Genomic DNA, 27,615 nt, shown 5'->3' with positions numbered 1-27,615 from the left:
CTGGGATCATGACCTGAGCCGAAGGCAGACGCTTAACCGACTGAGCCATCCAGGCTCCCCTCAAATGACATTTTGACCTGATAAATGTGTCAACTTTTGGTAGGTGTTCCAGTTATGTGCAATCACACTGCAGCAATATCAAATACTCTGGATGCTTATTGATGTTTGGATCTTCATAGAACACAGCTGACTGCCAAGTACATTTTATTTAAAAATTAAGAAGGCATGGGTGGTCAACACAGCAGTGATATTAAAGGCACACAAAAAAGGAGACACCACAACTTCTTTAGAAGCAAATCCATCCATTCTGACTTCTGATGCTTAAGAATCTGACTTCTCCTTTTAGAGGGGAATAATTCTTTATGATTTTTCCAACAAATGCCATTGACCCATTCTTTGCTTAGAAAGGAGGGAGATTTGTAGGGAAAGACGGCTGGGAAGTCAGTTGGAAAACATCAGGGCAATGTCAGTCTGAAAATCATCAGCCAGTTGCAAGTTAAAAAAGATTTGCTAAAAGTAGCAGTGTTATTACTGGTTCAAGTCTGTCAGAAGGCTTTGGATTCTCTCCTGCCTCACACCAGTAACTTCAAAACTAACTCATTCCAGATGTCCCTATGATCATCTAATCAGACATCAAAAGCTGTATGGTGACAAGCTCACATGCTGCTTACGAGGACGCTGTATGTTTCCACAAGCGTAAAACACACACAGTAGCTACTTTTAAAATGCAATTCATCTAAATCAGAATTCTATTTTCAAGTACAGAGGTATTAGGAAAGGGGCCACCCTCCTGAGAAAGAAAGAAATCTTTTAAATGTCTGCGCAGTGTCATTCTACGACTAAAGTTTGAAAGGAAAAACCTAAATGAAACTTGTACTTCAGAGTTTATGTTGTGAGAAAAAAGAAATCCCTCATCAGAATAGATTTCTAAGAATCACACCATGCTCAAGGAAAAAAAAAAAATCTTTTCTTCTCAATAACAATCGTTTTGCATTTTTCTAAGATGAACCCCATGAACCCTTTTCTTCCATGCCTTCATTTTTCAATAGATGTCCACAACACGGAAGGTCCCTCAGAACAGAGAGACACAGACATGGCCCATACCCTTCAGCCTTCACTTGAAAGCAACATGATCTACTTGTACATGAACCTTCAGATTTAAGTTGTGCTCTCTTCTACAGAATTTAACTGTGAATATGTATGGGTGTATGTCTTTATGCTGCTGCCTTTGTGTGTGTATTTGGCCTTTTAAATACACACACACACACACACACACACACACACACACACACACCCCTTAATATTACTACCCTGAGCAATAAAAATAAACGTTGGTGTTTTGGTTAGAAATGCAACCTCATTCCATGAACAATTATAAATACTGAGGTGTTAAAACGAAATTTAAAGTTGAATTCATACCTAGCAATTTAATTCACATCTGGAACTCTGAAGTTGTTTGGATGTTTCAGTCCCTAAGAACAACAGAAGTTCATATAGGGTTTCTATTTATTATTTCCTTTGAGTTACATGAAATTTGAGAGGAAATCATGTACAATTTAAATAATTTACCCAGGATCACCGAGTTATTGTTGCAATCAGAACACAGGATCGTGACCTTTAGAATAAAGCTACTTTAAACGTCACCTTTACCAAATTTTAAACAACACTGTCAAATTACATTTGCCCACACTGCTAACACAAGATGTTCATTAGTGTTTTTACCAAGAAACACCTTGTAAATGTTCCCATACTCTTGAATTAATTCACATACCAGGATTTTTTTTTTTTTTAATTTTCTTCCAAACCACTTGAAACCAGAAGAACCTCTTAAAGAAGACGGAATATGAGAAACATTTCAAACGGGAAGTCTGCAGATGCGGTAGGTGTACGAGAGGGATGCTGTCCAGGTATTTCCAGTCTAATAAAGGATTTTCTAAATTCTTTGAACACAGTTATTAGGAAATTACAAAGCTGTAACTGCCAAGATCATGAACTTTTGGATTCTAGAACTCACAGTTTTGCTGGCAAAGAGCTCAGATAATCGACTCCCTTATATGAGTATTAATTTCTATTCTCTGTTCACATATCAAGGGCATAAACAGAGTTAGGCTTTATGATGTTCACCTCCAGAAAGATCAAAGTTTGTTGTCTTCTTATAATTTCTGTTCTTTCTCAGAGCCAATTTCTCTGTGAAATCACAGCTAGAAGTATAAAGAGAGGAAATGGTTCTCACCATTGAAACTGCTGACCCGTGCTGTCAACCTGCATTTTGATTCCAAGTGGAGAATTTGCATTTAAACATCTCTCTCCCCTTGTCAACACAGGCAACACGTTGTCCTAAAGCAGAAGATTCTACACTAAAGCTATTTAGGGAGCACAACTGTGTGTTGAACAGGTAATTTCACAATTTTCACATTCTAATTCATACGCTGATTCCTGTCTATGATATATATCCTCACAGGCATGCACATCTCTGCGAGATGTGTTAAAAGTTGTTGAATTCATTCTGTCCATCTCAGAAGTAACAGTTTTAATCATCCAGTCATAGATTTATATATCAGGTGTCAGGGGCTTGGATAAAAAAATGAATATATTGACTCAAGCCTCCAAGGATCTCCATCTCATAGAAGACATGTCAAAAAGCAGTTACATTTGGGTGGGGTAAGAGCTAACCGAGATTCTGTGCATGGGAATTCCCTCGAGGGGCATGGAGGCTGAGCAGCGTAAGAAAAGACAAAGGACACAAACTCTGATCCTTAAAATGTATTATTTGATCATTTCAGATTTGTTTGCACATTGCTAGGGTTGTTTAACGGCTTTAGATTTGGTCATCATAACCAGACTGTAAGTTTCCTGAAGACAAACACCATAACTTAGGTTTCCCAGAAGGCACAGAGCAGAGGTCTTGGGCATCTAAAGGATTAATCAATTTATGTTGACACGAAAGCAAAACTCATGCAATTTTTTCCCTTCCTTCTTTCCTTCTTTGTTTCCTTCCTTAAAAGTATTCCTTCCTTCCTTCCTCCCTCCCTTCTTTCCTTCCTCTGATAGAGAGAAAGAGAGTGCCCAAGCAGGAGGAGGGGCAGAGGGAGAGAATCTCGAGCAGACTCTATGCTGAACACGAAGCCCGAAGCAGAGCTGATCTCACAACCCTGAGATAATGACCTGAGCTGAGATCAAGAGCTGAACACTTAACTGAGCCACCCAGGCATCCCATTCAATTTTCATCACGTGCAGAACAATGTAAACCGCAAAAGAGGACACATCACGACTTTTTTTTTTTTTTTTTTTTTTTTAATTTCTGAAACTAACCTCTGAATAGTGTTCCTTCTCTTAGACTTCCAGTTCTGGACTAGACCCAAGAAGAATGATCAGGGAACACACACCCAAACAGGAGTCACATTTCCTAGGTTCCTTTATTAGTCACGGTACAGACATTCAGAAAACCCAAATTTATTTTACCAATTTCTATAAGATTTGGTGAAAAATTCTGTTGCAGAATAAATTAGCTTTCTGGATTTTCCCCACCTGGAACTCAAGTCTTATAAACATAACTGCTTCAGAAATTAAGCTGCCTAAACTTGCCAAACTAAGTAAACATTTGGCCCCTTGAAATACTGGATGGCAGCTTTATCTCTTGAAAACAAAGCCATATGAAAACCATCGTTGCAATGTGTCTCCAAGCTTTGGTCTTATCAGCACACAGCGTGAACAGCTGGAGTTACAAACACCAGGACTATTATTAAATCACTGTGTCAGAAAGGGGGAAAAAAAAGAAAAACCTTTTGTAGGCTTCAGTATCTCTAAATAACACAATTACATATTACATGTTATTTCTCCCTCCCTTTTGCTCATTGGTGTCCATTTCTCCTCATTGGGAGACAATGAATAAAGCCTTCCTTCCCATCTATATCACCGTCTACAACAATTAATTGATTTCAATGTTTCTATATTATAGCTACTTAACTGGGTATCTAGTGGAAAGAAAAACATGATTTGGTTATTCAAAATTTTTGTTAAGTTTCTGTGTGTGGTTTTGACAGTCAGTGACCCACCACCGAAAGTTCTCTCACATCTCTCAGTGACAATTTGATGATTTTAAACCCTAAAAGCAATGCTACTTAAATTTCTCTGTAATATTTCACTGATTTCTTTCATGGAAATGAAAATGTTTAAGCCAAGATCAACAATGATGATGATTTCAAATATCTGCGACACACAAAGGAAAATTTCTCAAATCAACGCTCCATCACATTATTTGCAAAACACAAAGAGAATGTCCCTATTCATTGGAAATACTTCCTTCCACTTGAAGCTACCTGCCACTATTTTTGCTGATAAAATAGGAAAAACTACAAAGAACCATCTTATCTCCCTTAACATGCAAGACCACGGGAAGCCTTCTCCCCAGGGTGTCTTCCCTTTACCTCCAACCCTACTCTTGCTGGGATCAGGTTGCTGACCTCTCAATGCAGCAATTCAAAAACTTCTATTCATCCTTACATCTGAAATTTATATCCTAGATGTTGTATAGGCCACATGAAAATAAGATGAAACAGCCTTAATTATTTAATATTTGGGGGGTGGTGTAAATTCCCACCACACTTCTTAATCTCTATCCTTCACCAAATTCTGAGAATTGATGGCTTTCTCACGTTGTTTCATCCTAAACCTGCAAACAAGCAGTTATTGATCATTTTTTTCCCTTTTAAAATTTGATAAGATGTGAGAGAGTCTCAAATTAAAAAAAAAAAAAAAAAAAAAAAAAGGAAGAGAGTCTCCTTCACAAGAAATGGATGCCCGTGGGGCGTCTAGGTAGCTCAGTGGGTTAAGCCTCTGCCTTTGGCTCAGGTCATGATCACAGGGTCCTGGGATCAGGCCCTTAATCAGACTCTCTGCTCAGCAGGGAGCCTGCTTCCCTCCTCTCTTTCTCTGAATGCCTCTCTGCCTACTTGTGATCTGTCTGTCAAATAAATAAATTAAAAAAAAAATCTCAAGAAAAAAAAGAAAAGAAAAGAAATGCATGCCCATGCAAAGGTCCACAGCATAACACCTCAGGGTTAACAGACCCTCTGAAACTCATCCATGAACTTCCAACTTAATAACCCCAGTACTGCCATGCTATTTTTAAAAAAGAAAATGTATATGTTGTGGATATGAACTCTTTAAAAGACGGACCAATATTTTCTTAATATATTTTGGTGATGCAAGAGAAGTAACGGTTTTAGAATAAACAAAGTCATTTGCTATCCGAGAACAACCACAGCATTATAATTTTCAGGAATCCACTTTTTAATTTACTCGCCCTGCAGGATCATTTTGCTTCAGGGGTTAAATGTGAAACTATAAACAGTCATTAAAACACAAAACAACCATAGTAGTTAGCCGGATATTAAGAAAAAAGTCACATCTGGTTTAGAGTTCTCTTCCACCCACAAATTCGGGAACATCAATTTCAAGAACCTGGTTTTATGGCAAGCCCTTAAGCCAAAAACACCAGGTTACAATCAAGGCAAGGGAGGTAAGACATCCCATAAGCAGACTCCCACTATTACCTCTTGCCCCCAGGATTCTCTTTCTTTAATTCAAAAGCAGTCAGTAGGATTGGCTTTTCTATTCCTTTGAAAGATAAATAGTCATTACAATTTGCACATTAATAATTATGCTATTCTGATTAACCGACGGCTTTATGAAAAGAGGAAGAAAGAAAATAAATTTCCATGCTGTTTAACCAGTGGTACCCTAAGTAACAAAGAGTGAGGTTTGGTGGCTTTTCAGTACACAGAATTCGAGACTTGTACAGAATTTGATTTTCCTAATTTAAACGCTTTTTAAAACTTCACCTTGTCTGAGGGTGTACATTTTAAATAACCAATTTGTAATAATTTAACCATCCAGAAAACAAGTGCAACTTCTCCAGCTTTTCACAAACATGAATCTCTGGGCATCAAAGAAAGTTCTTCCTGCTATAATAAGCCTAATGAAGTGCAAGTAAAAATAACAGTCATCAACTGTGGTTTTAAAGGCAATATTTCAACATAATCAAATGTGTCAAATATTCATCCTTACAGCTTTTTAAGCTGTGGGTTATAAGCAAGTTTCATTTCTTGGGAACGACTGAACATAACCCACTTGGGGCTTTGCCATCTGTGAATTACTTACATGTGAACACTCTGTTTAAGAGCTGGAAATTTTGATTGTTTTCCTTCCTTTGGATATTGGAATGCAATGTCATTGAACAGAGCTTTTTAAGCAATTATTGTTCATGTTACTTGTACCATGGCTGAATTATCACACACATCCCATATTCATCATCACTTATTAATTCATAGACATCAAATATGGTGAGTTTATAGAGGAAGTACCAAGTGGGACTATGGAATCTGAGAGATGGGGAAGAATCTGCAGTCTCCAATTCTGTAGTCCCTGGGCTCAGGGACTGGCCACAAAACCCCTTTTTGCAGTGTGCTCCCTTGTGAGAGTCATGGTTGTGTTCCCATGGTTTCCTTGAAAGGCCGTTCCTCTTATCGCTGAGCAAACAATGAAAGTGACTATGGGGCTATATGTAGGGTGCCACATAATTCATCATCTGTACATGGACACCTCTGGGAGGTGGGGGGGACACTATTAATAATTATGCCAGGACAACAGGCACGAACTAGGACTGCCCCAGGCAAATCTAATCATACTGTTACCGCAGAGATGATAGGCGACCCAAAGACCTTCTCCCAAGGGTCTCAAACCATTTCATTAATGCTAGATCCAATTTTACTTCTGTCTAGAGCTCTTCTGTCCAATGGAAGTAGAATGTGAACCATAGATCTAATTTTAAACGTGCTAGTAGCCATGCTTTAAAAAGAAACAGGTGAAAATAATTTTGATAGTATATTTTACTCTACCTAATATACCATCGTGTCATTTCAATGTGTAGTCAATATAAAAATTATTAATGAGGTCTTCCATATTACTCTTTTTTTTTTATATCTCAATCATTAAAATGCATTTTGTGTGTTACACTCGAATCACATTTCTAGTGCTCAATAACCACACGTGGCCAGTGGTTATAGTATTGGACAAGCAGGTCCAGTGACAGGTCCTTGAGTTAGGATACATAGGAATAAATGAACAGAAGCATAATACACACACACACACACACACACACACACACATTTTTCTTCTGGATCAAAACAGACTCACTGAACGTCTTTCTTTACTAACTTAGCCTGCTTTTCACAGTACGGCAGTTAAACTATTTGCCTCTTTTGCTTGAGGTGAACCAGACTTTGGAGCAGTTAAATCTTTACCTGGTAGATCTTTTGGGTAGCAGAGAGAATGGCCAAATTAGAACAGATGGGTAAACTTCTGAGAACTTCTAGAACTCTTCGTAGACTAATATGAGCCTACATTCCTGAGTCCAACACATATATAGCATGTACCCTCCATGTGCTTGGCACTAGAGATAGGCAAATAAGGCACAATGTCTGCACCTTGGGCTGTTAAGGCTTCAAGTTTGCTTGGATATTATTTTACAACCAAAGGAAGAGAAGTCTAGGATGTGCCAGTATTCTGTGGCAAGCAAGGACCAGACTCTATTCTTTGGGCCTCAGATCTGCATTTCATCAGCCACAGAGAACATTGAGGAAAGGAAGAAATGTGATTTCCTTTTTACTGTTGATACATACAGACTCAACCACTGCCTGGGAACTTGCATACGGTTAGGTAAAAGAATTTGGGGTGCCAGCCTTTCTTCTTGAATTAGGACTTGCATCTTTACTAGCAATAATATACTCCCTCACCAAATACCTCAATTTAGAACTCAATGGTATCCTAGTTTGGTAAGATCATGGAATCTATCAGAAACATGGAATCTATCAGTCCTCATTTCCTGTAAGGAAAGCAGTATTGAATATTTTCGATTGGCCTAAACACAGAACCTAAGTGATAAAAACACTGAACTAAATATAGGTGATTCTCTGCACGTAAATGATGGTAACACAATCAGATATACTCTGACTTGGGGTATACCTACATTGAAAAAATGAGCAGTAAACTGTAACTTTTCTCATTTATACAGCTTCTCTTCCTCCAATCCAGTATACTTGGGCTTAACATGGTCTCAATCTGTGTGCTAAATACTGGTTCTGTTTAAACTCAACAATAGAGTGGAACACATATACCTGATTTTTATTAAAATAATGTTCCATTAAATATGTTTCCTTAAAAGGACAGTGGAGAAACTTTACATCTAAAACACTTTGAGGACACTTGCTTCCTTGTTTATAGAAAGAAATATGCCAAAACAATGCCACAATCTTATTAGTAAATACTCAGTGATTTGATATAGGGACTCCTAACTCATACACATTGGCACATGTTCTTGAGAACATTTTATACCAAACTGGTGAGAATCTGGTTAGTTCATTCAGCATCCTTATATAAGTCTAAAATATTGCTTTTTTTCCTTAGGGCACTATAGACAGTGAGACTTAAAATGGAAAAGAGCCTGGCTTTTAGGAAACTTTTTAAAATGGCTCCATTATTGAAGATCACCTATTGCACAAATATATACCCATTAACCAAAGTCTCTCAGGCTGGTCCAAGGTTGGACCACAGTCACAAGTCTTCCAAGTACTCGGGATTTATCAGAAAGATCCGACAGTACCACATTATATGAAAGGCGGACACCAGCTCTTCAGGATTCATTCTCCATTTAACCCATCAGTTAGAAGTGAGTCTTGTTACAAGCACTTCTGATACATAATTTTATTTTTCTTTAATTTGGATGTTGAGTTCTAGAAACCCAGTACTGGCACAACATACATAATATTGGTATCTTGAAACTCTATGACCACTCACCATGGTGGGACTTCAAAAAGCCCTGCATTAACACGTTGAAAATACATGAAATGATATCCTTGGGCATTCAAAGCAGGAGGATGGAGGAAACTCGACAGTGTGGTGCGCTGGTGAACAGCATGAACTTTGAAGCCAAATCATTTGGGTTTAATTCTTTACTGTCCTTTACTAGTTGTGACCTTAGAAAAATTACTAAACTTCCCTCTGCCTCAATGGCATTATCAGTAAAATGGAGGCTGAAATTGATGCCCACCTTGGTGTGGAAGTTTAAATGATGCAGTGTAAAGCACTAATCAGTGCTGTGTAAGTTACCAGAATATTCCAGTGATAGCTCATAGGAGCTATTACTAACACTGTATGTCCTGCCAAATGCTCTCCAACGATCAGCTTACTTAAGACTGCAAAGTCCCAGTTAGTCTATGGGTAAGGCACTTTGATCTTTCATTAGAAAGGCAAACGGCAGGATACCTACTAGAATAACAGGTTTCAGACTCTGGCCACTGGGGTGTGAAGCCCTCGGCTGGGCATCAGCAGGTGGGCCAGGAGCTGGGTCACTGCTTCTCCTCACCAGCAGTGGAGTGCCTGTAGGACAAAGTAAGAGGTGAGAGGTCAGCAGAACCCTGGGGAGGAGAGAGTGCAAGGGTACAATGCAATTTAATTAAAAAGGTTTACAACATGCTTTTATGTAAAAACATTCTATTTCTAAGGATGCTTGTAAATTAATCCATTTAATGATCTTTTGTCATCTATTTACAGACCGACACATGGAAACAAAATCTTGCAATTCTCTTCTTTCCTCACTTGCATTTCAAAACAAGACTTTGTACTTAACCAAAACCTTTAGGCAATGCAGAGGTTGGCAGTGTGCAACTGAAACAGATCTAGAGAATGTATCTGAGTATCAAAAAGAATGATTATCCCGCAGACGAGTGAAGAGGTTCACATAGTCAGTGCAATTTGCTTTTCAGTAGAGCTAGAAGTATAGTTACTGCTGCCATTTGGTGCTTCCCAAATCTTTTGAATGACAATATACATTGAAATATATTATTTGCTGGGGTTAGAGCATTAATGTCTATTGAAGTATAGAAAGAGATTGGTTCCATTCTCTTCCTTTTTTCCTGAAGTCGATAAAACTGGTAAGGAAAATAAGTTAGTTCTTCTAAAATAATATCTTGATTTCTTTTAATTTAATGAAAAAGCTTCCACTATTAAATATTTGAGCTAGTTATTAAATTCTGAGAAAAGATCATACTATTAGAAAGTTCAAGTGAAATTCAACCTTAACAGAGCTAGTGGCCTAACTAGTCTGCCTGCAATTAGGCCCAAAATAATTTGTTTCATACAAAATTGGCCATTGTAGAGGAAACTCTCAAAAAAATCCTTTTGTGGTCTAAAAATTGCTCTCTTATAAAAATTAACTTTTTATTCACACACTTTGGGGAAAAAATGGAAAGCAGGAGAAATGCAATTCTCCATTTATCAATATTCTGCAAAATCTTCCCCAACTCTCTTGAGCTATTGCTGCTTAAAAGAATATTTTTTCATATTTCATTTTATATGGTACAGTTACAAAAAGTGAATCCATTTTGAAGTTATTTACAAATCTGATTTCCAACATTTTTATTCTTTGTACAAAATATAGATGCTAATACCTTCCAACTTTGTTCAGACTCTTTTTATCCTTGTTGTTTTTTAAAAAATAACTTCTTTTATAGTAGGAAATTAAGATCTACTGAGGATGAAATACTAACCAAAAGGTGTTATAAAGCCCAAGTTTACAGCCCATTATTTCTTTTTTATTAATAAACATTTCACTATGTTATTCCCTAATTCCTCCATTTCCATGTAAAAAAATTTCTTAAGCAAGTAACATAACAACAGTTGTATGGTTCCCAACTCTCTTGAATGAGACATTAAATGAAAATAAGTAGTAGTGAAAATATCATAAATATCTCAAGGCAATAGGGTCTCAGTCCTGTACCAATATTTTCCCCGATTCAGGTGATCTGAATTACCGTTAATATAAAGTGAACAAATCTGTCTAAAGGTGATATCCTCAGAAGCAATCTATTATCCTAAAAATTAAGAGGAGATTGGAGAAAACTCTATGAAACTCCAGTTAGTTTCTAAACATTTAAGCCAGACCAGGCCATTGCATGACAGTGATCTAAAAACAAATTAAAAGCAAGTAAAACCAGCATGGAACACCAAGGTCCAATAATAGGTTGATTTAGAGGCACAGAAATGGAAATCTTAGTGACTGACAACTGTACTGTTTTTTCAGCCGAGTCATACACACATATATGAATATATACAGAATATACGTGTGTGTGTGTGTGTGTGTGTGTGTGTGAGAGAGAGAGAGAGAGAGAGAGAAAGAGAGAGAGAGAGTCCTATTACTTTTCCTGGATAATAAATATATTCTTCTTAAAGCCACCCTAGATAATTTTCTTGCAACTCCAAGGACATGGTTATGACTCTTTACTTATCACCAATATCTGCTGTTTCAACAACAAAATGTTTAATTATTTAAGACATAATTCTATGACAACATGAATTTGAATTTGTGCATTCAATCAATAGGCCATAATATTACAGGGAGTTTCCTGGGACAACACAGTTCAGTTTGGTACCAGTGTACCCACTATTTGGATCATTAACAAAAATTAAAGGAAGGTGGCTAGACCTTAAACATACCTTCATCTCATCTGGAATAAGCTTTGTTCTTCTCTACTTTTTTTGGATTCCACACTTAAATGTCTCCTGTTGAGTCACCTTCTAATTTTCCTTTGGCTGTCTTAATGTGTTAATAATAAGCATAAATCATTTCACACTGGAATTAATAATGAGCATATTTAAATATGAACTGCTATCTCAGAGAGTTTTAAACAACCATTCCTTTGGCAATTTAAAATTCATTTGATACTTGTATTTTTTTTTTTAAACTGCCAAGCCTCATTTGAAGGTGCCTGCCAAGAAGAGATGAGTTACAACTTAAAGGACAGACAGATGCATCCTAATAGAAGTAATTCCAAGTACTGGAGACAATTTGGGGGAAATCCTTATATATATGTAATAGAGTAGAAGGCCCACCTTGCAAGCACTACTAACTGAAACAAAAGGACGACAACCACATCCAGTTTTAGAGAATTTTCTGTGGGAGGGAAAAAGTAAATAACACATGACCTCTGCCGTGAAGGAGCTTATAACCTAACAGTGAGATTAGACTCGACTCTAAGAACGATCATGTGTCCATACAGTAAAGAGGACCATGGATTTTGGAGTCATGAAAACCGAGATTCACCTCTCCTGTCTCTGTGACACTGGGTGGCTTGGTGACACATTCTCATCATTTAAAACCTGGTGATAAAAAAAAAATCATCATGTTGATAGAAGGCTGAAATAAAAGAAGGCAGGCATGGGACATGGAACCGTGCAGTCTGCAGTTTTCATGCAGGAAATCCTGCACCCCCCCCCCCCCCACTAAAATGAACTTAATAGCACTTGGCTCTTGTTGTGAACAGTGTCACCTGCTCAAAAGCTGAGCACCGAATTTTCCTGAAATAATATGTAAATGAGGGCACCTGGGTGGCTCAGTCCATAAGCATTTGCCTTTGGCTCATGTCAGGATCCCGGGGTCCGGGGGTGGAGTCCCATGATCAAGTCCCATGTTGGGCTTCTTGCTCAGGGGGGAGTTGCCTTTTCCTTCTCCCTCTGCTCTTCCCACTGAGCCTGTGCTCTCTCTCACTCTCTCTCTCTTTCAAATAAGTAAATAAAATTTATAAAAAGAAATAATATGTAAATTAAACCAGTAAAACATACTCCTGTGCTGAACCAGGTACAGACTTATTATAGAAATCAAAGCTTTTAAGAAAAAAGAATGATGGTGTGGGAAGGGAACTGAAAATGGAAAAAAATAACCCATTATTCATTGGTATTTTTTAGTTAATTAAGAAAGGACTCTTATTATTAGATTTTAGAGGCAAAAGTCCTCAGTTCAGCTCAAGAGAACAGCAGTATTCCTTGGAATCAGAGTTTAAAAGCTACTGGTAGCAAAGCTCAAATAAAATAAGAAATGTTACGTACCTTACAGCATAAAATCTTACACAACTGCACTATGTTTTTCCACATGGTTAACTATTTGAGGTCTCACTGTGTATCAGGAGCTATACAAGGGGTGACTACTATTAAGATGAGTAGTCATGGTGCTTGCTTAGGCTTTCTTTTAAAAAAGAGGATGTGAGGACGAGGAACAATTTGCACAGAGGTAGACATCAGCGCACTGTGCCAGTGGGGTTAGCTATGGATTATTGAACCCACACCAATGAACATGCACACCGTAGACTGGATGAGTCCCATTTTATTTAAGCAGATGCACATAAACTTAATGGAAGCCAAAGAGCACCAAAGAGAAGCAGCATCCCTCTCAGCAGAAGAGCTGCTGATCAAGTGTGTAGCTGCTGGTGACTCTGTCCTTGACGACAGGGGCTTGCCACCAGGAAAGTCTGAATTCTTTCTGGAGCCCTGTTCACGAATGCCCAGGACTTATGTGACACTCGGGACAGAATCACTCACTGCACTTCCCTTTACAGAGATGCCTAGACTCATCAGGTTCTCCAGGCCTTGTGCCAACCAGCACAAGAGTCAGTTCCTGGATGTCTATAGATGATGTTGCATCTCCCACTGCTCAAGCGTCACCATTCGAACGATGGCAAAACAAGAACTGAAAGGGGTACACAGTTGCTTGTCCAATGTCCTTATAAATGTAAATAAGGGGAACCAGAGGAGGATCACCTGCTTCATATTGGAGAAAAGAGTTCTAAAAGAGGCAGCAACTAGTTAAAAGGATCAAATGGGTATATTAATGAACCATGGAAGACATAAAGGCCAATTCAAGTTACCCATGTAAGTTTCCATCTCTTTATTATAATTTCTCTCTCTCTTTCTCTCATACACACACACACACACACACACACACACGCGCACACACACTCGCGCACACACACATATCCCTACATTTGGAAGATGTGTTTGGGCTGGAATTAGCTTAAATGACAGATGATGTGTTGTACATAAAATTCTGTTTGGGAGATTTTTGAAAAACATCATTTTTTTAAAAAAAATTATTTTTATTTATTTGTGGAGAGAGAAAGAGCACACCATAGAGCACTAATGGGAGGGGAAAGGCAGAGGCAGAGGGAGAAGCAGGCTCCCCACTGAGCAGGGAGCCCAATGCCGGGCTCAATCCCAGGACCTGGGTCATGACCTGAGTTGAAGGCAGATGTTTAACAGACTGAGCTACCAGGTACCCCAAGACTTAGACATTTTAGAAAGATAGGCAGTTATCGAGACGAAAACCAAAGCCCAGAAGAATCACCCACATGATACCTCAGTGGGCAGAGGAAAAAAACATCACAAAGGTACAGGTTCTAAATTGTCTGGTAAGAGTAGAGATTTACCTAAAAATGGTTAATGATTCTCCTGAGCAAAACCAAAAGGCTAACTTGTCATCAATACTAGTCCTATTCATTCTAGAGTGACTGATACCTAAAGAGCTTAAGGGCATCCCTGCTCATGTGCCATCAAGGCACGTGGTGGACTCAAGCCCAGAGAGACCTGAAGGGCAGTGAGAGGGAAATGGATAGAGACTCGGCGGTCGCCGGCAGAAATGGAACGAACGGTTAACTATGAGAAGACATGGGAGAATTTAGCAACGAACATGTATACAAAGCAAATGAGAAGCATAAAAGAGGCGTCTAAAACGTTTCTTATACTTCTTGCTTAGGGAAGAGAGAGCAATAGGAAAATTTCAGCAACTGCTCTGATTTGTTTTAGAAACAAACAGACAAACCCAATGTTTTCAATCCAAGATGTCTTGAAGTGTGTGAAAAACAAGACACTGATGTTCAGTTGGGTATCATGAAGAGGAGTCTGAAGTTCAGATTAGAAATCATATTGGCTTCCAGAATAAACAAGCAGAGATAAAGATGAGGTAAACAAAATGTGAAAAGGAGGAGTTCGTACAGGTGTATCAATGGCATCACATACAAAACAATGAGAGAAACAGAATTTTACATTCTTACAGAAGCTTCAGAAAGAAAGGGTATCTAGAATGAGAAATGGCAAACAAAGCCACAAAGGCAAACGTAGAGCGAAGGCGGGGTGGGAGAAAATGGAGAAAGGGACTGGAATTTCCAAGATAAACTGTTTATGTACAGAGGGGATAAAACCTGGTCTTTTTAGAGTTTCAATTTTCCTTTGCTCTAAGGGATTACTTCTGTAGTTACTGAATTATCAAATCACCAAAACAGACAGTTTAAAGAAAGAAAACATGTTCTCTCGGCAATGCTACTGACACTGAGGATAACAAGATAAATACAAAAAGGGAAAAAGCTATTGAAATACACCAAAATTGGTAAATATTTCACTTTGAGGATAAAAATGAATTGCAAATAGTTAAAAAACCTTAGAAACTTAAAAAGTGATAAGTAGGAAAAGACACATTTTTCTAGGTAATCAATATTAATAGTATATTAATAATATTAACAGTAGGCATGGGCTGCATCTGGGTTTCCCATAGTACCTTTCCTTAATAGAGTTTGTACTAGTCAGCACGTAGAGGAATGCCTTTCAATTATCCTGTACTTCAACACCCACTGAATAAATTTGATATTAATTGAATCACTTTGACATTAAAATATGGACACGTCCTCCCGGGATGTGGCAAAGTGAGATGTGGGGGGGTCAGAAGGGGGTCTTCTAGAGGAGGCACTGGCAGTGCCTAACTTCTAGGAAGCTGTTCTACCTCCGAGGCTCACCTCTCTCCTCATCAGCTAAGTAAGTGTGTTGGGTAAGCTATACCCAAGTTCCGTGCCAGATCTACAAAGAGATAGTTCCATGATTTAGTAGCCAATTAGGAAACTGAAGTCCAGAGAAATTAAGTTTCTAAGTCTCTTGGACTTGATTTCTACTCCAGCCTTATTTCCTTGACACTTTGCTACTGCAGGGTCACATTCTCTCTGAGAGCAGGTGCGTGAGAGAAAGGGAAATGACAGCTCTTCGACGCCGGGGCCCTCCTTTGCATCTGAGGAGGTCAGCAGAAAGGAAGATTTGGATAGAGAGATACAGATAAAAGGCAAGGGTGGTGGGGATGTGTAGCTAAAAGCTACAAACATTAAGCTACAGCCCCATGGGCATGTCTGGCAAAAGGCTGGATGTACCAGCCAAGGCATAGCGGCACCTCTCCCAGAGTGCGTGATCTCTCCTGCGGATGGCTTAAATGTCTTACCAGTATTTTCTTCCTAGTAATCCTATTAATGCCTCAATTTAAAAAAATGAGTGAAAGTAGTGCATCATTTGTAAAGGAGACAACCAGATTTTCTTTGTTGTAAGGATTTTATGGGTGCTAAAAAAGGCTTTTCAACATATACCTAACAAATTCCATTACACTGAAATCTGGAGACCCATTTAAAAAAAAGAAAAAAACCTGGTAATAATATCAGTAGTGGCACAATTTATGGCAGAGGACCAAGAAGAGACCACTTTCCCTACAGGAGTGCTTGACCAGCCTTGGCGCCTGGCCTGTGATGAATGAGGCAGCTGTGACATGCTTTCAGACACCATGATGGAAAAACCACACAAGAGAAACCAACTCAAATTTTAGCAGAATTGTAGCTGTCCAAATACTTTAGTCTTAAATATCACTCCTTTAGGAAAGTAACTCCCAGTATTGCCATAAAAGGAGCAAAGAAGTTCAAGTTGATGAATAGTATCATTTTTTTTTTCTTTCATTGTGGGTTGCAAAAAACATGCCTGTTCAAAAACATGAAAGGACAAATGCGAGTAATTCACAGAATAGTTACCAGTTACACAACAGAGATCAATGGGCATATACATGATAAAAGATGTTTCACTAGTTGGAAAGCCACTTAAATTGGAGTACCGCTGCTATAAACACAAGAGAGGGAGTTTTAAACTGACCTTTACTGGAAAATTATACTTTTTTCTGAAAATGGTTATGCCTTCAACTCACAGTATATTATTGCTGTATTTCTGAGGACACATGCTTTTTCTTATATTGAATTTTTCACATTTTAGCCAGTCGATATACACAAATCTAGAATTTTTTTTATAATGTTTAAACCACTTGACAATATTGATGTACTCATGCTATTTAAAGTCAGCTAATGCCATGTACTAGATATGCACTAAGTCCCAAGTGTTATATTAAAAACAATGGCAAGTAAAAAAAGGGACAAAACTCACTTTATGTGTTTCAGCATTGCTGATGGAAGAAATACAGAAGTGGTCATTTTAGTTAGAGTAAAATCTAAAATATTAAAAAAATAAAACATTGACCAGTTACAGAGGGGTTTCAACACAAGCAAAGGTCTTGATTGAAAGGTATCCAGTTAAAAAGAAACAAACCATTAACAAACACAATTAGAGATATCCAAATTAATAAACCCAAATAAAAGCTTCCAAATCATAGAGGTGGAAGGAATGGAAACTGACCTACACACATCAACCTCCAACTTCTTGTTCTGGCATTCAAGGACCTCATTGCTTTCCCCCAACCTACTTCTCTGATTACATCGTGTATTGCGTTCTTTGCCACGCGGTTCACACCAAACAGGACCATCTGCCATTGCCTAAAAATGCCCTATAGACTCAGCGTTCATGCTGGTTCTAATCTCTAAATTATTGTTCTCTACGACGGTCAGTTGTAAGCCAGTCCAGTCTTTAAGTCATAAATAACTCTACTTCTTTGAAATACCAGATACAGATCTGCTATGGAACTAAGGAAGCGTAAGTTTGGGGCCCTGCACCAGATCCCAGGAGGAACCTAAGTAACACAACCCCATGACCGTATGGTTTTGTAAACTTTATGTAGGTATAATAGTTCCATTGCAGTGAGTGAATTCTATCTCTTTCAACTCTAAAGACTCCTCCTGATGGATGAATCTAGAGTGGCCAAGGACATTTCTGGGATCCAGTTAAAGGGAAAATCAGTTGGGTATGTATCTCATTTGAATGTAATAGACTATATTTGTATCGTTCACAGACAATATTGTGTATAGTTATTAGCAGTGAGGTGTATAGAGTGTACAGTTATTCCTTGGTGGGGAATATAGGTAGAATCCTGGTACTCACTGTGTTGGTTCCCCAAGGATCATGACACAAAGGTAGAGGGCCCCTGACATATGGAAATAACTCTGTTCTTTTTGTATCCACATAGAAAGGTGTGGATGCTGGAAGATGAGGAAGATATGAAATGCACAAAGCCAGAAGCTAGTCTACAGAAAATTCTTGCACTCACCCGATGTATAATATTGCATATAATTCAGTATTTGAATAATTCAGTTTTCACTGATACCTTGAGAAATAGGAAGTTCTCTTCTAGATGGAAAATTCAGCATAGAATTAAAATTCCCATGCTATCCTCTCTAGCAGTTTCACAGATTACAAGAATGTATGTGTAAAGCTCCCTGTTTATACATCCCAAATATTATTTAAACAGCATTTCGAAGAGCCACTCTATAGCAAAGACTGAATCACTTGTTCATTCAAAGTATAAAAAACATTACATATGAAGAGGTAATTGAAGAACATGCAGTCAAAAATTGTAAGGAAAAACATGTAAAAGTTATTTTTAGGCATTTTAATATGTAATCAATTAGTGTATCATTAAATATGTTTTCATATTTTCTGACATCTCCAGTATATTAATTTGTAAACTGGTGTGGTTTTCAATCATTCTAAATAAGTCTTTTATATTTTTTAATTTAAAATTTATGCCCCCCCCCCGCCGCCTTTTCTAAGAGAAGGAGATAGGAGGATGGGGAGGTGCAGTGGGAGAGGGAGAGAATCCCAAGCAGGCTCCATGCCTAACACAGAGCCCAACATGGGGCTCGATCCTACAACCCTGAGATCATGATGTGGGCTGAAATCAAGAGTTGGATGCTCAACTGACTGGGCCACACAGGAGCCCTTTAATCTCCCCAGATGTGGTACACTGAGAACCCTACAAATTGTAGATCTGCCCTGTACCTTTTTAGGGTATATCACATCCCACTTTGACTTAGGTGTCTAGTTATAGTTGTATTTTTGTTGTATCTCCTTAATTTACCAATTTAACACGTAGTGAATGCCCAGAATAAACTGGGCAGCCTTCAAGGCACTCTGGTTATTATCAGCACACAGCACACAAAGGTCTTCCTCTTGTAGAGCTTGTAGAAAGCTGGAGGCAGATAGGCGACACTAAACCAGTATACACGTAGTATGTGTATTTTAGATAAGGATAGAGCAAGTGCTTAAGCAAGACTGTGAGAAAGCAATGGGGAGGGAGCAGGATGGGGGAACATGACACCATACGTTCCTTAATGGCAAGCCCCTCACCTCAATCTCTTAGGACCCCTGGCAGAGTGGGTAATTAATGGATGCATGCTGAACTGAACAAAGCAGTACTAGAGGAACAAAGATTAAGCTCTAAATTCAGAAATCTTTGGATTCTGAAGTGCCCCAGACAAGAGAATTTTGTGTGTGTGTATGTGTAAGCGGGGCCTATGCCCCAGTATGTAAATAAATTGTTACTGTCAGGTTTGTTTCCCACTACCTAACACTTTTTTCTTCATCATCAACATTTATTTTAAAACAAACACTAGTCACACTAATGCGGCATACGTTATCGCACTTGCAACTTAATGATAAATGAGCATGAAAGTGACATCAACACCAGTGTTAAACAACCACAGCAGAGGCTCTGAAATATTGACTACAGTCTTTTCAGTCACTGTGGTTTAGGCCACTGTCCGGTCAGTTGGTCTTTCAGTTTTCCAGAGTTTACCACTGTATTTCCTAGATATTTATGAGGTTAATAAATATTCAGAAGATTTATGTTAACCTGTGAAATAACTAGAAGGATAATAGTTGAGTCTACTTGAAAAGAGACTTTAGAGGAGCTTTTATTTATTTATTTAAGATTTATTTGAGAGTGAGAGAGAGAGCATGCACAAGCAAGCATGAGTGGGGGAGGGGCAGAGGGAGATAATCTCAAGCTCACTCCCTGCTAAGCGCATAGCCCGAGGATGTGGGGGTCGATCTCAAAGTCCCGAGATCAAGACCTGACCTGAAACCAAGAGTCAGATATTCAACCAACTAAGCCACCCAGCTGCCCTGAAGGAGTTTTTAAAAAGCATTTTGAAATCTAGAAAATCTACAAATTGATAAACTGGTTGAAATAATGATTAAGGTATTTATAATATTTGTAGTAGGCAGATGGACACATGATTTGAGAGACTAACGATGGGCATCCACATATGGACGCTGCTAAGAAAACAGGCGTGAACCACATGATGGAGGAGCAAGTGGTTGAGGAGACAAAGGAAGACAGTTTAGAAGAACTTCCCTAGAAGGTCTTAAAATAGGGGAGTTTAAATTTAATCTAATTCAAACAGCAGTGAGGCCTCCAAAAAGGGATAGTCCAAAGCACTGTTTTCAAGTATTGAGAAATTGATTTAAATACATTTTCGAAAGACATTTGCAGATTAATATGTGAAAAGTGTTTACCAAAAGAATAACTAGAGCTATCCCAATGGTTTCTTTAGTAAGTGAGTCTTAGTATGTGTCCAGTGGAGTGGCTTTGCACTTGGGAGGACGGTTTGATTCCGTGTGGAACACGATGGGGATGGTTCATTAGGGCAATGATGTTGGTCTAGTCCAAGTGTTTGTGGAACCTCTGTTTTGTCCTAAATTTTAGGCCACAGTTCCCATGGAGTTGAGAACAGCCTCGGAAAGACTACTTCACTAGCTCTTTGCAAGATGAGAAAGGGAGAGATCAGCAATGCCTTTAGGCCATTCAGCTGCAGTTGCAAACAATTACTGGCAACATCAAAGTACTAAATTCAAATCACCAAGTCCTTCATGATAGATGAGAAACATCCACAAGTCAATTTAAGGCATCCTAGGCACAAATCTATATGACTTATCAGCTGCATTGGAAACCTTTGATCATTACATTTTATTGGATCATTCAAAGTCCCTGGCAGGACTGGAAGAAGTGGTGCATTATGGAGCCACCGTTATCTCCTATGAACATTCAAAAGATGGTTTCTATGCCAATGCCTGTGTGCCCCAAATGTCCTTTGTGAGGCACCAAAGGAATTTGATGCCTCTCAGGGCCTGACTTCTGATAGGGAAGGCATAGTTTCTGTTTTAACAGCACTTAAAATTCTAAACAAGAATCAATCAATTGAAGTTCAATCCAGCAAACACACAAACCAGGCTTTCCTGGCGAGGAAGATGTCTAAGCAAAGTGCCAAGGGAAAATGTGACTCTATCCTGTCCTGCATGGAGACTTTTCCAACATTTGTAACTGGTGCTTGAGACCTCATGTGCTGACCCATATCCACTCCTGGAGCCCAGGGGTCAGCTTTGACCCCAAGCACCTTTTACCTTATGTGTTCAGTAAGCAGGGGTCATGGTCTGCCCATGCTGTGGAGCTGGCCCCAGCTGTCCAAGCCTTCGTGACCTCACATCAGATAACTGAAATCTAATCCACTTGAAAGTACCCTGGAAGCCCACCCAGGTGTTTCATATGGCTGTTGTCTTGCTACTAAATAGGTCCATTACACAAGCTGGAGCACATTACACCAGCAGACTAATTCACCCGGCGGCATAGCAAGGCAATGATCCACGGACCGTTATTGACTTTTCTGTGTAACTCCTGGCATCAAATTCGATGTGCATCAAAATCCAAAGGCCACGAGTACAGAACTAGATTGTGTTTCTATGATTCTTTAGAAGAGGCAAACTGCTCTTGCTAGCAGCATTAAAACTCTAACTTTCAAAGGAAAGATTGGGACATAAACAGCTTGATGATACTAAGTATGAGGAATATAGAGTTTGGTCTGATTTTTTTTTTTTTTAAGATTTTATTTATTGTCAGAGAGGACAGCACAAGCAGGGGGAATGCAAGAGGGAGACACAGTATCCCTGCTAAGGGCTGATGCGGGGCTCAATCCCAGGACCCTGGGATCATGACCTGAACTGAAGGCAGATGCTTAACCCACTGAGCAACCCAGGCACCCTGACTTTACAATAATTTCCACATCTAGATTTTTGGGAGCCAGAGGAATGACTGGGTTCCAATCAATTTAGATAAAACGAGCCAAAGACTAGAAATCTATGACTATTTTAAGGGGCAGAATAAGTGAGTTTATATCACTGTTTTTCGCACAGGTCCTGGGAATAAGCCAAATTATACCAGAACATGAGATATTTATAAAGTTGAAGGGGATACCTGTTTCATGTAGCTTTTATCACAAGCCCATCTTATTGTTAAGTGTTGCATTTTACTAGGTTAGTATTTCCTATAACCAAATAGCATGAAATAGACAATTTTGATAAGAAGTGACAGAATAGCAAATTAAAGCATAATCTACAAAGATTAGAGGGAATTCGATTAACACAATTTAACAACATGGACATACCACCTACGAAAAGCACGAAGTCGCAGGAGCTGATAAGAGGCTGGTACCTGAATCAGCTAGTACTTGAACTTGTCAAATGGTTCTTGAGACATTTTTTTTTTTTAAGCCTTCTTTAATTTGAGGTGAAGGATCATAATCTCATCCTCAGGTCTTCTCAGGGCAACCAACTCAATACACTGGTGTTTCAGAAAAGGCTGACACAGAAAAGGAGTAATTGCCCTTATAAGCTATCCACGGAAGTTGGGATGCTATCAGAACCGCCTCTGTATGTTGCCTGCCGAGGTTATCTCCTACTACGGTATCCATCTAGATTGGAAAACAGACAGACATGTGGGCACGTGCCGAGTTGCTTCCACAGAAGAAACATCTGGGCTTCAAAATGCAATAGGGTGAACCAGAGGTATGCCAGGAACATCACTGGAACACTGAATTTGTTCCTCCCGTGTACACAGCTTCATGGGGTGTGTGATGGGATCATTCCAGTTTGTGACAGTCTTTGGTTATGTTCTTGAAGGCTATCCAATATTTTTACAAAAGGCTTGTGAGACTCTGTCTGTAGACCCTGGTCATTTTCGACAGTAGTTTCTAAAGGGTCTTCAAAGAGAAAAATCAGCAATTTCCAATTAGACTTAACATGTCACAATAAGATGACTTCCTAACCAGCAAATGTCAGATCCTTTTTTTTTTTTTTAATTTTTTATTTATACATTTGTCAGAGAGAGAAAGAGAGCGAGCGCACAAGCACGGGGAACAGCAGGCAGAAGAAGAAGCAGACTTCCTACTGACCAAGGAGACCAGTGGGGGGCTTGATCCCAGAACCCTGGGATCACGACCTGAGCTGAAGGCAGATGGTTAACCGACTAAGCCACGCAAGCATCCCCAAATGCTGGATTCTTAAAGCATCTGAGAACATATTCAAGGAAGTGGTGAGGAAGTACACCCTCCGTGTGGAGGTTCAAGAGCCGCACAATCACATGACGAAAGAGTCAGGCACACTAGACAGGAGGACTCTGTGGCCACGACACAATCCACGCCAACTGCCATTCCTATATACACATTCCATACGCCCTTATGTTTAGAATACAGATTTCATCAACCCTTATGTTTAGAATAGATTTCGTTTCCTATCTAAAACAAACATATGGTATCAAACAGTCTTTTAATGCTCAGATTTAAATTAGTTTTAAAGAGATAAAAAGACTGAAATAGTTCTGCTATTTGAACACGCTTAACGACAGCAATATTTATATAAACATACTGGCAGAGGAAATGTTAAGATCCTTACATCTCAGTGGGCCCACAGTCTCATTTTAGAAACGACACGTTTACCTAAAACATTCATAAAACTATATACAGATATGGTAGACGGAATGACTGGGAGACCTATCTGCAACCACTTTTCAGAGCTCAAACAAGGGAATTCTGACTTACAAAGGCGCCCCTAGGACCCAACCCAAGTGTTCGTCAGGAACGGCTCGCTTCACCTGGTGGCCACATGGTGACTGCTAGTTTTGTGCAAATACTCAGCCAACGGTCAGAGTGTGCTCAGCAGTCCGCCGCCCCACAGCTAGAGTTCAGGCTGCTTTCTCAGACATTTACCTCCGGGGACTCTCTTGATCCTTGAAAGCAGGACTTTTTCACTTTGTGGGTTGCAAAACACTTATAAGGCTTGAAATCCATGGAAGGGGTCACGACCAGCATTCTGTACCACGGACGGTATAGAAACTGGTACAGAAAATACCAGTCTGTGTTACACATAGTAATGATACACTCTGTTTCAAAGCACAGTAAATACTTATGTGTGTGCTGGCTTTCTGGCTTTGAGCCATAATCTAAGGTGTTCGAAAGAAAGAGAAAGAGCTCTGAATTTACCTTGGAGGATGCTCCATGGCAAGCTTCAACCCCAGACTGGCTTGAGGGGTTTCTGGGGGGTTACGAACTCCACAAAGAAACACTTGCCACCCAGGAATGAGACCGCTAGTCTACTTCCAGAGCCATTCTGTTTCTGAAATTTTATGTCCTGCTTAACATTCATCTTACCTAAACATTTATTGGAAACTTGCTCATTTTAGGAACAATGCTAAATCCTGGGGAAACAAAGATGAATATGACATAGTCCTTGACCGCAAAGGGCCTTGGAGAGACTGACTTATGCGCAGTAACGTGTAAGATGATGTCAACAAAGATAGCCTAGCGATCACCGCAAAGTGCTAGAGGAGGGAGAGGGAGAACGCGGTGAAGTGGTGGAGAGGGCTTCGCAGGAGACTCGACGCCTTGGTGGATGGGCAGTCACCGACCCATTCCCTCCTGTGATGTCCAAGGCCCCCACTGGGAAGCCTTTGCACTGGCTGATCTCTCTTTTTGGAATGCTCTTCCGCCTTCCCTCAGAACAGTTCTCTCATGGTCACTCTCTATTCCTTTACCCAGTTTCCTTCTCTCCATGGCAAGGCAACCATCGGAGATGGTTTGTGCATCTGTTTACAGCTATAGTTGCAGACTCGGCCAGAAAGGAAGCCTCTCCAGAGCAGAGATCCTGCTTCTCCTTGGTAGGCCAGGACTCTGGGACACTGCAGGCACTGTATAGACATTTGTCAAATTAAAGAAGGACTTGAGACAGTCAGGACCGGTGTAGGTTGAACAATCATGCAGGGGTACAGGTGGGTCTGAGACAGGAAGTGCAGAATTAAATGACAAATCAGCAATACAGGCTTTTGATTCAACTTAGAAGATGAGATGCAGAGTGTGGGACCCCACGGGTCCAGGAACTGGGTGGGCGTGGGGAGTGAGGGACACGAGGTCGGAATCACCCTTGGTCCTCAGGGACAGGCCACTACCCAGAGAGGGTTTTTACATGTCTGCTCCAGAGGAACCCAGGCCACTGATCCAGCTCCACGGAAACAGAAAAACCAGAAGCACGACCTGTCATTGCTGATACTCCAGCATTTGCCATGTTAAAACCAAGGCAGAGAATTGGAAAGCCAGGCTGCCCAAGAGAACACCGTGGCACAAATTCCACCAACACCCCCAAAGTATCAATTCAGGGAAAAAAATCATTTATTTATTCCAACTTTTTCTTCACAGGAATGGCAGGTTCCAGGCAACTCCTCCACAATCCTGAATTTTCCGAAATGTTAGAGGCGAGTTAGCACAACTAAAGGAGACAGTGCATGTGCCGTTCGGGCAGGTCTGTGGGAGAAACGCTGACATTTTTGGCAAAAACAGCAGACCAAAGACAACAGGCGTGCAAGCCCATCGCTCCGTGGCCGTGGAATCGTTCTGATCACAAGCCACACGCATGCAATCGCTGGCATCCAGAAACCCCTGCCTCATAGCTGAGAGCAGTTCGCCTCCGCTATCTAAGTGTCACAGACTGAACACACTGGTGCCCGACCTAACCTCGGCATTAGTACCTGAAGCACAGCCTGGGAAAGCTCAATATTCCGCTGCAGGAAAGAAGATAAAAAACAATAGCACAAAGACGCTGCTCGTTTTAGTGCTGCGAGTTTAACCAAATGCGTTTAGTCCTTCTCTTGCATCTAAAATGTCTGTCATCTTCTCTGGGTGGGATAAATGATACTGAGACACTCCTGCAGAAAGCCCGTTCCTTGAAGGCTTTTGCATATGCCAAGTGGCAGAATGAAAGACCCTGATCACGCTCCGCATTGCAGGGTACGGATTGGGAGGTTACCAGGGGACATGCTGTCCATAGGTCCGCAGCCAGAGAAAACCACATGATCACCACCTACACTGAAATACACAACTAATCCCTGTGGTCTAACATATTCATAATCTGCTCGGGAAACAAGGGATAGACCACAGGAACTCTCAGGGTGTACGTGTCTCATGTATCTGTAGGAAACCTACTCACATCAGATGGCTTCTTCTCAGCTCAGTCTAGAAAGACAAGGAATTAAATCATGGTGTCTTATCAGAAAGAGCTGATTGACATATCTGGACCAATGTCCATTTAGTCACAACCTCCATTACCGCAGCTAGAAAGTCCCATCATCTGGGGGTCATCTGAGTACATATGAGGCACATTCTTAAGGAAATGTGAACTTCTGCGAAAAATGATGGTGTGGTCATCGCTATCCTCCTCAAGATCTCACCAAGCATCAGGCATGATTCTAAATGCTCTGTGTGTTTGTGAATCTTCACAGTAATTCTAGAGCTTGAGTATGACTATTAAAATCCATTGCATGGCGAAGGAAACAGAGAGCAAAAGAAAGTTTGGTGATTTGTTCCCAGCCAGACAGCAAGGGCAGAGTAAGAGTACAATTCTGACCCAGCCAGCTGTCTTTGAAAGACTGTCCCCACGTCTGCAGCCACAGCACAGCTTTCTAAGGAGACTCCTGTGAACAAACCAAAGCACATTCTGCCAGATCAAAGTCCTGGACATGCTAATGTAAAGCTGTACTTGTTTTCTTTTCTTTTTTTCTTTTTCTTTTTCTCTTTCTTTCTTTCTTTCTTTCTTTCCTTCCTTCCTTCTTTCTTTCTTTTTTTTTAAAAGATTTTATTTATTAGAGCAAGAATCAGAAAGAGAGAGAGAGCATGAGGGGTGAGGGTCAGAGGGAGAAGGAGACTCCCTGCTGAGCAGGGAGCCCAAGGTGAGACTTGATCCTAAGACTTCAGGATCACGACCTGAGCCGAAGGCAGTCACCTAACTAACTGAGCCACCCAGGCACCCAGCATTTGTTTTCTTAAGGACCTGAATGGTTGAATCCACAAATGAAGGCATCCTTTAAAGGAGAAAAACCTAAAACTGACAATTACACTGAACTGAAGTTGCAAAAGAAACATCAATGAATGGAATGTCCTTTAAGCAAATGTTTCCTAGTTTTAGGATAGGTATACGGCATCTACCTAGGGTCTGGTAAGAGAGTCAGGCTCATTCTAATCACAAAGGAAAAGGAAAAGAAGAGAGGGAAAAAAGGGAAAGAAAAAGAAAAGAAAAAGGAAAAGGAAGATACTGCTGCTAAAAATAAATGAATACCTGAAAATAACAAGAAGACTATGATTTGGGGAAGGTGTAGGCACCAAGAAAGATGCAAACCCAGCGACCATAGCTATCAGAGGCACCGCCGCAGCTTCCCCTTTCTTCTATATCCTTTGCTGGAAGGCCAAAGGTAGGGACCCATCTAAGCAGCATTGCTGCCGTGTACAATTATTATTTTAATCGACATTGTGCTGTGTTAATGAGTGCCAACCATGTGCCAGATGGTGCTGAAAACAAAGCCTTCTCTGCGATCCCGCCCACTGGGATCACCAC

At 40.0% G+C, this 27,615-nt stretch overlaps 1 protein-coding gene across 4 annotated transcripts in view; it reads right to left on the bottom strand.

Moving 5' to 3' along the window:
* The window catches only part of PARD3B (par-3 family cell polarity regulator beta), a 1,046,926-nt gene that overhangs the window by 560,756 nt on the left and 458,555 nt on the right, over positions 1 to 27,615 (bottom strand). For all 4 annotated transcript variants that reach the window (XM_032354007.1, XM_032354008.1, XM_032354009.1 and 1 more), the window contains exon 4: positions 9,329 to 9,438. In XM_032354007.1, coding sequence (XP_032209898.1) covers positions 9,329 to 9,438 — 110 coding nt within the window. The remainder of the gene's footprint in view (positions 1 to 9,328; positions 9,439 to 27,615) is intronic.

This window comes from Mustela erminea, chromosome 8 (genome assembly GCF_009829155.1).
Source record: "Mustela erminea isolate mMusErm1 chromosome 8, mMusErm1.Pri, whole genome shotgun sequence".
Taxonomy (NCBI): Eukaryota; Metazoa; Chordata; class Mammalia; order Carnivora; family Mustelidae; genus Mustela; species Mustela erminea.
This window is presented reverse-complemented; position numbering and strand designations above follow the sequence as displayed.